The sequence below is a fragment of the Balaenoptera physalus genome, assembly GCF_965194825.1.
Source record: "Balaenoptera physalus genome assembly, chromosome: 4".
Classification (NCBI taxonomy): domain Eukaryota; kingdom Metazoa; phylum Chordata; class Mammalia; order Artiodactyla; family Balaenopteridae; genus Balaenoptera; species Balaenoptera physalus.
The window spans coordinates 24,163,546-24,179,940 of record NC_138891.1 but is presented as its reverse complement, the minus strand read 5'-3'; the positions used below and the strand labels follow the sequence as shown (position 1 = coordinate 24,179,940).

At 42.8% G+C, this 16,395-nt stretch overlaps 1 protein-coding gene and 1 long non-coding RNA gene across 5 annotated transcripts in view; one reads left to right on the top strand and one right to left on the bottom strand.

The window, feature by feature from the left end:
- RASA2 (RAS p21 protein activator 2) overlaps positions 1-10,501 on the bottom strand; it is a 115,982-nt gene extending 105,481 nt beyond the window's left edge. For 3 of the 4 annotated variants that reach the window (XM_082461203.1, XM_082461204.1, XM_082461206.1), the window contains exon 1: positions 10,301-10,501. In XM_082461203.1, the coding sequence (XP_082317329.1) occupies positions 10,301-10,433 (133 nt within the window). In that variant the 5' untranslated portion in view covers positions 10,434-10,501. Of the gene's footprint in view, positions 1-9,826; positions 9,951-10,300 lie in introns of those variants that run through there. The other variant, XM_082461205.1, reaches the window with a different exon arrangement.
- The window catches only part of LOC309660567, a 412,061-nt gene that overhangs the window by 45,957 nt on the left and 349,709 nt on the right, over positions 1-16,395 (top strand). The window lies entirely within an intron of this gene.

Sequence of the window (16,395 nt, the reverse complement as noted above, 5' to 3'; positions counted from 1 at the left end):
AGTACTAAAGATAAATTTTTATAGCATTCCAACATTCTAATTTTATTGACATTAGACCATAACCAATTTAGGGATAATTATTAACTTCTTGACAACAGAAATGTACTCATCAGTTCTTCCCAATATACCAACTCACAGGCAACTTGGTAGAGAAAAGGACATGGACTTTGGCATCTTAAAGACCTTCTGAATACCTGACCCTGCCCCTTTGAACCCTGAGCAAATAACCTTTCCGTCTGCTTCTTTGCTAAAATAGGAATTAATAACAAACTTCTTCATGAAATTGGATTAAATGAAATAATTTACAAATTATCCTAACACAGCACCTGGAAAAGAGTAAATACTCAACGAATGTTAGTTCACTTCCCCCATCTACCAAGAAAATTTTTTTATAAAATAAAACTGTCCAGGGACTTCCCTGGTGGCACATTGGTTAAGACTTCGAGCTCCCAATGCAGGGGGTCTGGGTTCGATCCCTGGTCAGGGAACTAGATCCCACATGCATGCCACAACTAAGAGTTGGCATGCCACAACTAAGAAGCCCGCGTGCTGCAATTAAGGAGCCCGTGAGCCACAGCTAAGACCCAGCAAACCAAATAAATAAATAAACATTTAATAAAATAAAGAAATAAAACTGCCCAAATTCAAAACCAAGAGGTTCTGTACCACTCACACAAATGTTAACAATATTTTAAGGGATCAAAATTATTCTTTTTACTATATTCCTCTGAAACAAAACACTGAATTTTTTTTAAAGTCAACTTTCTGAATACAAACAATTGGTGAAAACAGGCAGAGCATGTGGGAATTCACTGTATTACTCTTACAGTTTTGTGTGTGCGAAGTTATATCAAAATTAAAAGTTACCCAAAAAATTGACAGAAAAATTGACTTTATTTCTATGTGCATTCAAAATGTTACCCAACCTAACATTTGGTTGCCCTTATTTTTGCAGATAGGATAGTCTTCAACAGTTAGAGAAAGAGAGGCTCTCACAGAATAAGACAAATATTGTATAAAATTCACTTATACAAATAGTCATTTTTTGATAACATTCCTCATACATACACTCTCCAGAAAAGTAAACCATTATAAGGCCAATTCCCTTTGTCCACCACTGACATAACCAATGTTGTTTATCTTTTCAAACATCTTTCTGTGCATTTTTCCATATACATATACAGAAGTCACATATAACTATACATACCACCCTAACAACTGGCTTCTTTCTTATTCAACGATACCTCTTGAAGTTCTTTCCTTTCATACTATAGATATATCTCATTCTTTTTAGCTGTTATAAAATATGTATATGAACATACTACTTAGCCATCATCCTACTGATGGACACTTAAATTGCCTCTGTTTTGTTTTACCAACAAGGTAACATTAAACATGTTTGTATATACCTCTTCTGCAACCGTGTGTTTCTGTAGGGCAGATATGTAGAAGTAGAAATGCATAGGGTATACACACTTAAATTTTTAACATATTGCCAAAATGCTCTCCAACACTGCTTTCCAATTTAAACTCAAGCAACAGTGAAGAAAGTACCTGTTTCCCTAAACCCTCACCAAATACTGAAATCAATGAGCTCTTCTTTTCTCACAAACTAATGACTTTTTAAAATCTGTATTTCCCTGATTAATTTTTGTTAAACCTTTCCAGTATTTTCTTATGTTTACTGGCCTTTTGTATCTTCTTTTCTGTGGAATGCCTATTCATATCCTTCATTTTTCTAATGGCCTTTTCCTTTTTAAAATTTGGATGAACTTTTTATATACTTTGGACACTAACAAATAAGGAGTATAGATAGTAGGCTAAGAGTAACAGAGCTAGTCTGCCCATGGCTCACTCGCTGTCTGATCTTGACAAGTTACTTAGTTTAGCCTCAGTTAAACTAAGGCTCAGTTAAACTAAGGCCTCCGCGCCTCAGTTTCCTCATCTGTAAAAATGTGGATAATACCTGTACTTATAGAGTCACCGTGAGGATTTAGTTAACATACTTAAAGTGCTTTATCTTTTTTTTTTTTAAACATCTTTATTGGACTTAAAGTGCTTTCAAACAGTGCCTGGCACAGTATAAGTGTTATATAAGTGTTTTTTTTTTTTCCTGTAGGATTTGCTGCAAGTATCTTCTCCCAATCTATTTATCTTTTAGCTCCTGTTTACAGTGAAGTCTTCATTTACTTTTCCTCAAACAATTTTTCCATCTCTATTCTAATATCAGAAATTATATACGTAGATGAAACAAACAAAAGACTGCCCTCACTGGATCTCATAACCAACTTCTCCTCAAGAATAAACAGAGACATCAGCCAAAGCATCTAAATTTAAAAAAATCTTTCCGCTAAAAAGATAGCTAACTTCCTTACTGCATAAAGCATTCCCACAAATCAGTAAGACGACTGATAATCCAGCAGGAAAAAAGGCAAACCAAATAAACACCAAAAAATGGGGAAAAAAATGGCTCTTAAAAATATGAAGAAAGGGGCTTCCCTGGTGGTGCAATGGTCAAGAATCCGCCTGCCAATGCAGGGGACAGTGTTCGAGCCCTGGTCCGGGAAGATCCCACATGCCGCGGAGCAACTAAGCCCCTGCGCCACAACTACTGAGCCTGTGCTCTAGAGCCCGTGAGCCACAACTACTGAGCCCGCGTGCCACAACTACTGAAGCCCGTGTGCCTAGAGCCCATGCTCCGCAACAAGAGAAGCCACCACAATAACCAGCCCGCGCACCGCAATAAAGAGTAGCCCCCGCTCGCCGCAACTAGAGAAAGCCCACGCACAGCAACGAAGACCCAACACAGCCAAAAATAAAAATAAATAAATAAATTTATTTTTAAAAATATGAAGAAATCCTCAACCTCATTTAGAAGTGCAAATTAAAACTAAATATTAGGTGTTCCTTTTCATCTTACAGACCAGTAAAGATCAAGAAGTTTTAAAATACACACTATGGGGGTGTAAAGAAACAGGCATTCATATATTGCTGCTGGGAGCATAAACTGTTATAGTTTCTATGAAAAGCAATTTGCCACTGTCCTTTGAACATAAAAATGCACATACCACTCAATTCATCAATTTAACATCTAGGAATTTATCCTACAGACACATGCATTCATATGAAAAATAAAATACCTACAAAATTATTTACTGCAGTAATGTTTGTAATAGCAAAGACTGGAAATAATCTAAATGTCCAGTCCAGGGGACTGGCTAAATAAACTGTGGTATATAGAGATGATGAAATTTTATGCAGCTGTTAAAAAAATGAGGCAGTTCCCCCTCCCTCCCTCCCTCCCCCCCATATATATACACACATATATTTATGAAAAATCGTCAAGCTACTATTAAGTGTAAAAAGGCAAGATGCAAACAATGTGTATATTTTGTTGTGATATGTATATTGGTGAGACAGAGATATTAATACTCATACATTTAAGTATAAATGCTTAAATAATCTCTGTATGGATACAAAAGAAATTAATTGGTAATGCTTGCTTCTGAAGAGGGAATGGCTAGGGGAATAAAAGAAGTGAGAAAAATTAACTTTTTAATGTATACCCTTATGTACCTTTTGAATTTTATACCAAGTATTTGTACTATCTAATCAAATGAACAAATAAACCTTTAAAAATAATCAAATAAAAACCTCCCTGTGATCACACCAAACTTTCTACTGGTACCCTTTATTCTTTTTTTGTTTTGTTTTTGTTTTTGTTTTTGCCATGCCACGCGGCATGCAGGATCTTCTCCGATCAGGGATTGAACCCGTGCCCCTACATTGGGAGCGCAGAGTCTTAACCACTGGACCGCCAGGGAAGTCGCTGGTACCCTTTAAATGGTCATGCATAGCAGGTTGCTAACACTCAGGTAGTTGGTGGTTCGTCTGTTCAATGGGCAAAAGCAGAAGCTCACCATCCTAGCTGCCCATTAACAAACCCTGTGGAATGTTTTAAACCTACAGGTGCCCAGGTACCACCCCAGAAATTCTGATTTAGTAGGTCTGGAGTAAAGCCTGGGCATCAGAATTTTTTAAGTTCACAGGTGACACCGATGGGCAGTCAGGTCTGAAAACAGCTGAGTTAGAGCATAACAAAAAAAGGTAAACATCCAGCCTCAGTCTCCACCTAGATTACAACCACAGTTTCATCACTAACCCTAACTACTTCACAAAGTTCTTAAAAAGGAACAGATGAGAGTATGTAGCTGGCACAGTGAAAATCTATTACTACTTCTGGACATTATCATTAGATAGGCAGTGTAATCTCCATATATTAAACACAGTACTTTTGCAACACTCATACTAATGAGTTCATCCTATGTAGCATTTTAGCAAAAACTTTGATAGCAGTGGACTAGTGGCCAACAGGCCATTAACTGTGTGACAGTGGAGTCTCTGAGTGTCAACTTCTTCATTTGTAAAGTGAGGGGACTGAACAAGATATGTTCTCTACCTTCCAGCTCTAAACTTTTATAATTCGCTAAGAATACAGTTGTCTAAAAGCAACTATTGCTTTAGGATAAACTAGTAAGAACCTTTTTCATCTCATTCACTGCTTAGGCCCATTTCACAGTCCAGTAGGTTGGTGCCCTGACACACACTCAGATGTGTACTGTGTACTGCTGAATAAAGTAATGGTCACAAAAAAAAAAAAAAACTTGTCAGGATTCAAACAATCTTATCTAATAAATCTTCGTGCATATTACACACAATAAGTATACTAAACACATTTAGTATAGTGTTTATTACAGTATATTGCATATTACACACGATAAGTATACTAAACACATTTAAGCACTAAAATAAAAGCATCCAATGTACTGTCTTAAAGTATTAATAAATGTTTCAAGTTAAAAGGCAACAATCAAAGACTCAGTGCTGGACGGGATGTTAAAGACCACAACCAAACCCTTCATTTTACAAGTAAGAAAACAGAAGCTCAGCAAAGTTAAAGAATTTGCCCAAAGTCATTCTGTCATTAATGATATTCTTAGAACTAAGCTCACTGTAACAAATTTGTCAAGTACTGTTCATTCATGTTTGCATGTCTATTGGTATAGCCTTATAAAGTATATTATTTTAGCTAGGGATTTTGGTGAAAATAATGACATACAAAACTAAAGATGTATTGTAGAAATTTCTTTATATACATAAAAAGTTTCTTAATTTACATTAATTGATTACTATACAACAAAACTGATAGTAGCACTCAAAAGCAAACAGAATTTCATTAGGAGATAAAACATAATCTGCTATTATTGTCAAATAATTTCACAAAGCACATTAGCAAGAAATAGGATTAGCATCTATGATTAAAGGATAAAACGATAGTTTTATTTCAGCTACGTTAGTTCCACAGTCTCTTAAGAGTCTATTCAAAGAGTTCTAAGTCAAAAAAGGAAAAATTCTATGAACTCATTGAGGTTTACGTCCTGTCCTCCTCAGAGCAAATGATTAGCAGACTGCTCTGTGAACTTTTACAAAGAACCCTTTTCTCTCATTTTGATCCATCTGAAAGATGGATTCTTCTTCCATCTTAAATAACTCATCATCTCATTTCAAATTTCTGACAATAATGAGTTCTTAGCATGAACAAACCCTTTTTTAATCTCTATTAATTTATTAAATAACATCTCATTTCAAATGTCTGATAATAATGAATTCTCAGCATGAATAAACTCTTTTTAATCTCTCCCTCTCAATTCAATTGCATTGGTCAATAAAATGTTTTGATTTATATTTTATTACCAAAAAATTGAAACCTCCCATGACAAATAAAAATATTTAATGTGAAAGGTGGGAGTATTAGATTTTTCTTTCACAGGCTCAGGACCAATTAGTAACAATATTCATGGAATATGGTCAGGTAATAATATTCAATCCCCTAATAATAAGCAATCAGAGCATTCAGATAAATTTAATCCTTTTCCTAATAAGGCAACTTTGGCATCAATTCAAACCTAAGCTCAGTTGGAACTGTGATTTTGAAAGGGATGAACTTCCTGCCACAGACCCATGTAGTTTTTTTTTAATAATACTATCATCTTCTAGTTTGTTTAGCTGTAAAATTTACAGAACACTTTCACATATAGTACGTATCTCAAATCCTCCTCAGGATAACATAGTGAGAGGTAAGGCATTTTCTAAAGGCCTATTTTGTTCTAGGCACCATGCTGACACCTGGACATTAAAAAAAAAAAAAAAGAATGAATTCTACCTTGGAAGAACTCACAGTCTAATGGGGGAAGTAAATGATTTCTATACACTGTGTTACAAGGAAATCAACAACAATTTGTGATTCCCCAGCGGTACAAAGGCCTAACACATTCTCTCCAGGAATGAGGGTAGCAGTGTCCCACAAAAAAGGCTTTGGTCAGGAGATCACATGGAGCAGGCTTCTGAAGGATGAGTAGGAGTTCCCTGACATAAATATGGGGTGGAAGAAAGGAGAAGACACTCCCAAGCAGAGGGAACAACATGTACAAAATGGCTAGTGATGAGGTACTATTCCCATTTTAAAGGTGAGGAAGATAAGCTCAAAGGTAAGTGAGCTGCCTAAAGTCACATGAATAATAATTAACAATGTATGAAACAGAATTCAAGTCTCCTGATTTTAATCAGCTTTGTACATCAGGAAATGCCAGCACATGTTGGACCAGAACATAAAATAAACATTAAGTTTTTAGCTACTACTTTATTACTCCTTCCTAAGAGATGGCCCATATCTGATTCAGTTCCTGGGGGGATGAAGAGAATGATCGGGGAGGGGATTTATTTAATCCTCAAATCAAGCCTGTGAGCTAGAGGTGTTTTAACTACCCCCACTTTACACAGAGGGACACACAGAGGTTAACAGAGAACAGAGAGACACACAGAGGTTAACAAAGGTCAGAAATTAAGTGAAGAATCAAACCCAGGTGACTAACCTGACCAAGCCTCTAAACTCAAGCACTTAACCATATCCCACGGATCCTACACAGGGAGACCACGTGAGTCCTGGGATGTATCGTGGTCCCACAGATCTCGTACTGTACCACACATCTCAACGTTCACACAAATCCTCATTGGCTCCCTTATCAATCTGGTCTCCCTTGAGCAGGTCAACCCATGCATAAGGTGGTCTGGGCTCTTTGAGCAACATTTTTACAACATGATTTAACTGGATGAGAGCAAACTTAACAAAAAGCAGTAACCAAAAAGGAGGACATGACAAAATGACAGCATGAAGCCTGAAAGTATAAAGGAGAAAGCCCCAACTCCCATCTTTCACTTGTGTATGGGTTTTTTAGGGGGATGGGGCCCATGTCAAAGTGCTTCAAGAGGACTAACATACCGGCCACTCATTGCACAGGAGTTCACACCAAAGGATGGAGTCTGGAGTACAACCTTGCTTTCCTTGATCAAAGGTTCATACAACTCTGAAGACATCCAACAACTAAACCTGGCTCTTTAATATTAATATTTGGAGCTGCCGTGGTTTCCTACTGCACTAATATGACCTCAAGGAATTAGGGATCCGCACATAAGCTCAAATACTGTAGCAACACTGGATTTGCTAATGTCAGTTGATTGTTTGAAAGTGACCACAAAATGTCATTTCACCTTGTGAAGTATACGGGGAATACATGGGATATATGGAAATATATGGGAAATTTAATAAATACTGGAGTGATACGCCTAAAGAAGGTTGTGGACTACGATTCTAGAACTTTAGAGAGATATAAATCCAACCCTCCCACTTTCTGCTGGAATAATCTGGAGTTGAAGGGTCCTACCCAAGTCCAGTAGAAAGAACATTTCCTTTCAGGCTCACTTTCAGACCTATGAATCTGTAATTCCCCAAGTCAAAGGCTCTCAATCAGCAGTTGGAATCTGCCAGCACATCTCCAGGCTGGTGGGCACATCAGGCTTTCCTCCGAGGTCTCTCTCCCAGCATGGTGAAAAGGAAAGCTGACACAGTTACCCACACCCCCAAGCTGCTTAATATCTGCACAGTCAGAACCGCTATCATCCCATTTCTGTGACTTTAGCACCTGCTAATAATGACACTTCCAGCCCCCCAGCCCCCAACCTGCAAAACCCACATGTCAGTTTCAGGGAAACAGAAAACAGCATCTCTTCACAGGGTTCTGAAGGTCAACCAACTCTAGATTACACCAGCTAAAAGGAGGGCAGAGAAACGGAGAGGGGAGATGGGGAGAAGCTTCGTATATAAGTTTCCTAATACGTTTTTTCTATGAAAACAGACACTCCAAGACCTGAGCTATAAGCTGAGCAATTCAAAAAGCAAGAAGCTGACTGCGATAACAGATGTAACACTTCGACTATGGTTAAAGAGGTAATATCATTCCCAGCAAACTGGATGTTCAATCTCCAAGTCTGGGTAGTGGGGTTGCTCTCCCATAGAAACAAAGTTGAGTTTTTTTATTTGTAGGCCCAAGTTTCACTCACAGTGATATCACTTACTGTGCTATCTTTGCCATGGAGCAGGTGAAAGTTCAGGGCAGCTAAATCCTTCTGGAAACAGCCCGACCCTAACTCTCGATTCCAAGATATGTGTATATGTAGTTCCATGGTATAACCCGCAGTTATGTAAATCAGCGAGACTCCAACAGACACTGCCTAGCATCAAGTGACACTAAAATATAAAGTAGTGAAGATCTGAAAAATCAGATCAGTGGGGAGTGCTCTGGCCCATTCATTTATAGTTTTCCCAAATATTAAATTAGATATATGCAAATATTAAGCATACGACTTAATTTGAATACTGAAAAGATTTTATACCCTAGTAGGTTGTGTTGGGATCTTAGATATAGACAAGATCTCATTCTCTGATGTAATTTTTCCAGGTTTTAAGAACTGTACTCTCTTAAGAACCCCAGCACTACTTCTGGAAATAAAAAGGTGAGAGAATTTAACATGTCTGCTTCTGAGGTTTAATAAAATCCCAAATACTTGAAAGGGGGATCAACTTGAAAAAGGATAGTGGGGAAATCCAACCTCAATTAATAATATCACTATTCAGGAAGAGGAAAATTTTACATCCTGTGCAAGAAAGAGCATTGTTAACCATTTTAATGCAATTCGATTTTCTTCATACAAAGTAAAAAGTACTCCTCATGACTAAAGGCTATTTACATGAAACGTGAAGCATGTAGCATGTTTCCAATCTGAGGATACTGAATCAAGAAAGCAAAGCTAATTTTCGACCAGAGCAAAAGTAAACTGTATTGATATATCTTACAAATAGCCAAAAAAAAAGTGTTTCCTCTGAATAAACTACAGTACTGTGAAAAAATTGGCAATCTGACGCCAAAGGGTCATTTTTTAAAAAAATAAATGTCCAAATGACTGAATTCAAATGGTCTGTCTACAGTAATGCTCAGGGCCTCTGAGCAAAAATGTGAAGGCAACTAGGATGGCTCACTCACAAAAGTAACAATTAAAGGCATAAGAAAGAAAGGAATTAAGTGGGTTAAGTGCGGGCTGGATGACTGTTTTGAGACCTGCTCACAGGAAGCCACTACATCCTGCCTGAAGTCCCTGTCAGTCACGCTGTCTCTCGATTCAAGTCCCCGCCGCAGCGAGGTGGGGCGAGTACAGGTGTCCGGCCCCAGCCCCTCCCGGAGCGCTCACTCGCAAGCACCCGTGCGACGGCCAGTCGTGCCAGGCGGCCCGTTTCCTCCAGCCCTGGGCGCCTTTTCCACCCTCGCCCCGGCTCGTGAACCCAGAAAACAGGCAGCCCCCTCCCCTCGGGCCAGCCCCAGTTCCCCGCCCTCCTCCTCCTCCTCCTCCTCCGGCCGCGCCTCCCGGTAATTACCGCCCGGCTCCCACCGCGGGGCCGCTCCCGACGCCAGCAGCAGCCCGCAGGCCTGCGTAGGAGGGCAGCCGGAAGCTCCTCACGCCCCCGGCTCACGCCCCCGGCCGCAGCCCGGGCCGGGACGTCCCAGCTTCCAGGCCGCGCCCCAAAGCCGAGCCCCTCACGCCGGCGCTGCCCCCGCCCCCCACCCCGTCCCCGGCAAATTCCCGGCTCTCCACTCGCTCCGGACTGGGGCAGCCTCAGCCCACGCCGCCCCGTCCGGGAGACGCCTCCCCCAACACACCCCCCTTCCAGCCTCCCCGGGCCGGCCTTCCCCGCGCGCCTCGCCCGGCCCCCGCCCAGGCCACTCTTGGCCCCGGGGTCCCAGCGCGGCTCGGCGCCGCCACCCCCACGCGCCCGCCGCCCCCTCAGCCCCGCGGCCGCCAGCGGCGCCGCCGCCGCCGGATGGGTTCCCTCACCCCGGCCCCCGCTTACAGATCTTGCCCCGCAGGCTCTGCAGCACTCGGACGTCGCGACTGTCCTCGTCCCCGGCCTCCGGCTCTGCCGTCGCAGTCGCCGCATCGGAAGAAGCCGCAGCAGCAGGCGCCGCCGCCGCCGCCGCCGCCATGGTGCCGCCCGGCCTGTGCCGCAGCCTGGCCGCCTGCGTAGCGGGGCGAGGCGGAGCCCAGCCGCGGCCTCCGCGAGGGCGAGCCGCGCGCCTGGCCCCGCCCCCGGGCCGCGGCCGGGCTCGCCGCGCCCCGCCCCGCTCCGCCCTGCCCCCGCCCCGCCAGGGGCCCCGCAGTCGCCGCCCCCGCTCTCCCCGAACCCGGGCAGCCAGGCGCGAACCCACCTCTTGGCTTTCCTCTTGGCCCCGTCAAAGCCCAGGCTCTAGCCAAGTGTGGCTCCGAGTCGTGGCTATGAGCAGCCTCAAAACCCCACTGAGAAAACACCGGCCCTCCCGAGATTCCCCAAATCCTCCTGGGAATGACTCCCCGCCCGCCCCCCGCCGTCAGCGGATTTCCACATCTAATGCTCAAGGGAACTCCCTGTGGGAAGAAAAGAGAATGGAATTTGACAGTTGCGTGGACCTCCAAACTACCTTATTCAGAAGGAGCCGAGGTGCCTTAGAGACTCCGCCAGGAATGTCCACATGCCCTCACCCTCAAACCAGACGCCACACACACACAGATTCTTACTTTTAAGTCAGAACACTGTTCGTTCCGCAAAAGCTGGTTCAAAAAAAGGTCCCTCCCCCCAATCTCAACCTGAGTGCAGCGCCGGAGACCCTCCCATAGAGAAATGTTGAAGCCTCTACCACCGCTTGGGTACTTGGGAAACAAAGAGCAAAGAAGGGTCGGGTCGCATCTCCCATCCCCCCGCCCATAAGTGAGCTTGTTGAAAAGTTGATTGACACTAGGAAATTCGTAAATCTTTGACTAGTTTGTTAGCTTTTTTTTCAAGGGAACTTTTTGCAGTGAGTAAACTGCATGAATAATACCCTGGTATGTAAGGAGGAAGATGATTTCCTAGTCTTGAGGTTAACTGCAATGCCCTAAGAAGGAAGAAACTGTGACTTGATAGGGCAGGGTAGTTGTTTTCTAGGGCAACAATAGGAATCAGTCTGTCAACAAATATTTTTTGAGGGTCAGACTGAACAAATGATAGCTTCAGAGACTGCACAACGCCAAGGTGAAGACAGCCCCAGCTCTCCAGCAGCTCAGTCTGGGAGGAGACACAGAGAAGGGCAGAGGCACTGGGAGAAAAGAACTAAGATGATTAAACTGGGGAGTCAGGGAAGGCCTTCCTGGGAAATGTACTGCAGGATGAACTGAAGACAAAGGGGGAGAGGCGGAAAGGGGCCAAGGAGCAGAGGCCGCTTGGGCCAAGGCTGGACAGCCAGAGAGAACGGCCTTGGTATGTGTCTGTGGCCGAGGAGTGACACTTCCAATTCTGCGTCTGTTGCCAGTGACCCCTATGTGATTTTTACACATGTTGGAGAAAGTGAACCTACCTCCTCTTATATGAATGTTTTGCTGTCATTTCAAAAATAGGTCCGAAGCTTAATTTCCCTACCTTCATTTCCAAATCGGAGTTCACAGCCATATTCTCTTACCTGGGCTAGAAACTTTGACTCTTTTTTGAATCCCTTGTCCCCATACAGTTTTCAGTTGCCACATCCTTCTGACTCTGCCGCAATCTCTCCTCTCTCTTCCTTCCTTTCCATTCCCTGTCATTGCCCTTATTAAAACCATCCTCATTTGAGTAGTGTCAACATGTCATAGTGTTTTGTGTGTGTTTTGTTTTCAGAAAGAAGGAGCTTATGAGACTGACTTGGGTCGGAACCTAATGCTATCACTTTTACATGTGTGATGTTTGGGCAAGTTACGCAGTCTTTCTGAACCTGGTTTTTAACCGTAAAATGGGAATTCTATACTTACTCTTCCCTCCTCAAAGGGTGATTCTCAGGATTAAGTCATCCTTGAGAGTGTGTGTGAAGCATCTAGTGGAATGCGGGGCAGGTAGCAGGATTAACTCAGTAAACATCACCCCCGGCTCTTGACTGGAACTCTTAGAACAGGTCTCCCGTCCCTCTCCTTCCTCCTACACATCACTTAAGCTTTCTAAAGCAAAAATTGGAGTTTGTCACTTGTCTGATCAAAAAAGCATCAATGGCTTCATTCATCCCTTAAGCCGGCAGCAAGCTACACAGTACAGGTCATGAACAGTACTAGAAACGACGAAGAGTAAAGTTCACATTCCTTGGGCGAGCTTTCAGGGTTGGTCCTGGACCCAGCCTACCTGGCTCCTCTTATCTCCGGCCACACTGAGCCACTTTTCCCACCAGCCGGACTCTGTTAGGAGGGCCCTTTCTCCTCCCGGACCAAATGCTGCCCCATCCATCTCTCTTTTTCTCTCACAGACAGAGGTTCTGATCTGTACCTGTTTATGGCATTGATCACTTTCTGCCTGGTGTTATGTTACCTGTGTACTTGTTTATCTCTTCTTCTAGATTCATTTTTTTTTAACTCTTCCAATAAATATCTGTTGAATGAATGATTTGAATCATATTAGCTCACTTACTTCCTCTCCTCTGCAGACTTGAAATTTTCCTGTTTGGGAAATTCTGATTTGTATCAATTATTCATTTTCATACATGTCCAAATGGTTAAAATAGGAATGGGAAACCTTAATAACAACCTATAATTTAAAATTAAAAGCTAGTTTTTAAAGGTTTCTTCCTTTCTTTAAAATAACATCTGTACAGATTCTCCTAATTTCCTTTCTTTTCACTAGCTTAACCCCAGGTCCATAACTCTATCACTAAATTGTTTGAAAACAGTTTTACATGAAGTGTAAAATTACACGTTTTTCCTCCCAGGCAGCCTTCCTGTTGCAGATTTCAGAATTATCATACTCTTTCACTAAAACTCAGAAACTTCATTTTTTCTTCATCCAAAATCATTCCTAATTACTCTAATTCTGAATAAATGTTTAAGGACATTAATATTCTTTTGCTGGTACTGATTTGCTTTGCAGAGATTTTTAGCAGAGTCAATGTTTCCTTAATGTAAAATATTTGGGAAATAAGGTTTTGTAAAGACTCAAAAGATTTACTCACTATGACAAGAAGGCTGTTGCATCCCCCTCCCTTAATCGCCCTTGCATTGTGTTTTAAATTCAACTAGAGTTCCTCTCATTTCTTCATGATGTTTAGTAACTGGAACAATATTGCATCATACACAAACTTGCCCTTCACTTCCTTCCTCAAATTATTAATGAATGTGTTTAAAGGCCCTCACTCCTATCTCTACCCCCTCCATTCACTACTTTGTCTTTTCCTATTTCTTCACCAGTTTTTAACCTGTTCAGTCTTTCACCGTAACTTGGCTGGCTTCATGGTGTCCAAGGTAGGGAAACTCTTAATAAAAATATGTCCCGCAGCTAGAAACTAATCCCAGAATGTGTCAGTTATACAGCATTGTTTTGAATCAACAATAGCACACACCAACCTATAACATGGCACTATAAAGGGCTATCTCCTGGCCCTGAGTTATTTATTCGCCTTCTTCCTGGTGAGTCAGGGGAGGAGAAATGTGCTTGCTTTTCAATATTTAAATGTAGATCAGTTCCATAGGGCTTTACACACATGAAGCAGAACTGATGGGGAGGCAAGCTCCTTTGGTCATTGATGACTTGGTTTCCCATTCATCTCATTAGAGTACCGTTTGTATCTCAAGCATTACACACTCAGTTACATTGTACAATTAGCCTCTACATCCAATCAGTATTTTTCTTTTTGATAAGTTAGGGTGGTGGAAGATGAGGTAAGACCTTAAATATTCAGAATACTTTGCAGAATATTCAAAAGGTACTTTTAACTGTTCACCTCAAGATCAAACAGAGCCATAACAGGGATGTCTTCAAAACTACTCATACGTTTTTATCCTACAGCCTCCAGCTCCTCCATTAAAAATATTTTCAGATTTGCTCAACTTCTGGAACAGGACATTGAAAGGCTGAATATTGGAGCATGGGACAGTCTATGCCCTTAGGCCTGCCTGACTTTAGTTGTTTCTCAGCCTCCCTCCTTTTGCACTGTGATGGTATATCCACTACGCCACCACTGCACTTTTCTTGTTATTTTAGACTGATGCACTAATCAGTCTGAAAAGAAAACTGGAAAGTTGGACAATCATGCACTTGTTTCATCTCCTACTCTGTACTCAAGAGATTTCTGTATTTGTCTGGTCAGAGTCGTCCGTTCGTCATGAACCCTGGAGACATGCTGCATCCAGTTGGCAAGAACCGGACCAGGGCCCAGCTGATTTTCATGCTCTGAAGGCATAGCTAAGGTCTTCTGAGGCCAAGAACCCCATCACTTGCCTGGTTGGTACACATTTGAGTTTGTACCTTCAGCGGTCATCAAAGGAGGATGGGGCTAGAGACCCACCTGGCTATACTCATGGCAGGTTGGAGATAAACGTCATCCCCCACCCCGTTCCCTCCCCAGGGCCAAGGGAGAATAATGGAGTGGTGCTTGGATAGATGATGCCCTTGAGTTCTTCCAGACTCTGAAGGAGGAGAAAAGGAGACTTGGATGGAACTAGAAAGGAGCTGGCTACAGAACTGGCCCAAAAACTCCTCAGCAGCAAAACTCAGTGGTGAGGAAAACATCCATAAGGAGAGAGATTCAATAACACAAGCCCAAGAGCAACATCTCTGAAAAGTATCTCTATCTTCTGGCAAAACACGGAAACTAATAGTGCCCTGTATTGAGCACTTATTTGTGCCAGTCTCTTCACGTGGACCCATACGCGTTGATATTACGGTTGTTTATTGTTGCTTTTGTTGTTGTAGTTATTCTATGTCTCTGAGCACAGAAAGGTTTAACAAGTCCCCCAGGTCAGACAGCTAGGAAATAGGATACCTGAGATGGGGAGCGGATGCAGTTCACTCTCAATCGCGCCACTCCAGCGCCATCCTAGGAGGATCTGTCTACCACTGGGCAGTTTTCCCAGCCGTAAAAGGTTGGGAGAGCCCAGTTCTGAAAGGCAGTCAGTCATTCCTGATGGTGAGAGGAACTTCTGAGCAGCTTGCCTGGTATTTTGGAGGTGCAAAAGCTGTTTGGGTGCTTAGCCCCCATGCAGCAACACCGGCTCCAGAAAAGAACCATAGGAGAATCTTATTTGAACAAAGAAGGGAACAGGTTGCTCCTGGAGACAAAAAGGACTCCAGAAAGAGGGGGCCTGACTGGGGGGTCGGAGCCAGCAATTCCTGCACTCGCCGTTTGGTTACATAAGCAGGATTCTGTGGGTACAAAACGGTTTTATTTCTGGCTCCATGTCCTTTTCTCCCTGCTCTGCAACTACTTCTGTCCCAGCCCTCGGTCAAATCTCATACAGGTTAGGCTGCTTGTCCCATCACTTTTAGTTACCAAAAATGTCTCATGACAGTAATTTAACTGTCTAGTTCAGACTAATAATCAAAAATTCTCACTTCAAAGTTAAGCCTTCTCCTCTGTCCAGATTTAGACCTGTCCCAGGCTGGAAGGTTTACAGGAGGAGGGCAGGATGACGTTGACTTCTTGCCTTTTTTCTGGGCTCCTTCTGCACTCAGTGAGGTTGCTGACACCTTGGGGATAGGCAGGGTCCAGGGGAAGAGGGCATGGGGAATGATACCGTCTTAGACGACCTTCCCGGCATGATGTGGCATTGCCGCGCTCTGAGTCGGACGATGCTCACAGCTGCCTTTCTTTCATGGATCACTTAGGTGGGTTTCCTGGAGATTCTCTGTTCTGAATCTCAACTCTAGCCATGTCACCTCCAGCCAGCAGCTGATAACTGCAAACATTTGACCCCTAGATTTCCTCAGCCCACCCCTCTGCTGGGTCAATCCGTCTGGCACCTTCCACTTTGGATGAAGCTCTTTAAGTGATGTCTCCAGTCAATCCCTCCTGGGAATTGTGCGCCCTCTCAGTGGATGGGAAGCTCCCTCCTTCTCTCTCACTTTTGCTCTGCTGTTCTGCTACCTTAGGGCAGTAGCCTCAGCTTCTTGCCTTTAGATTTCTCAGGTCTGTCACACTCCAGGGA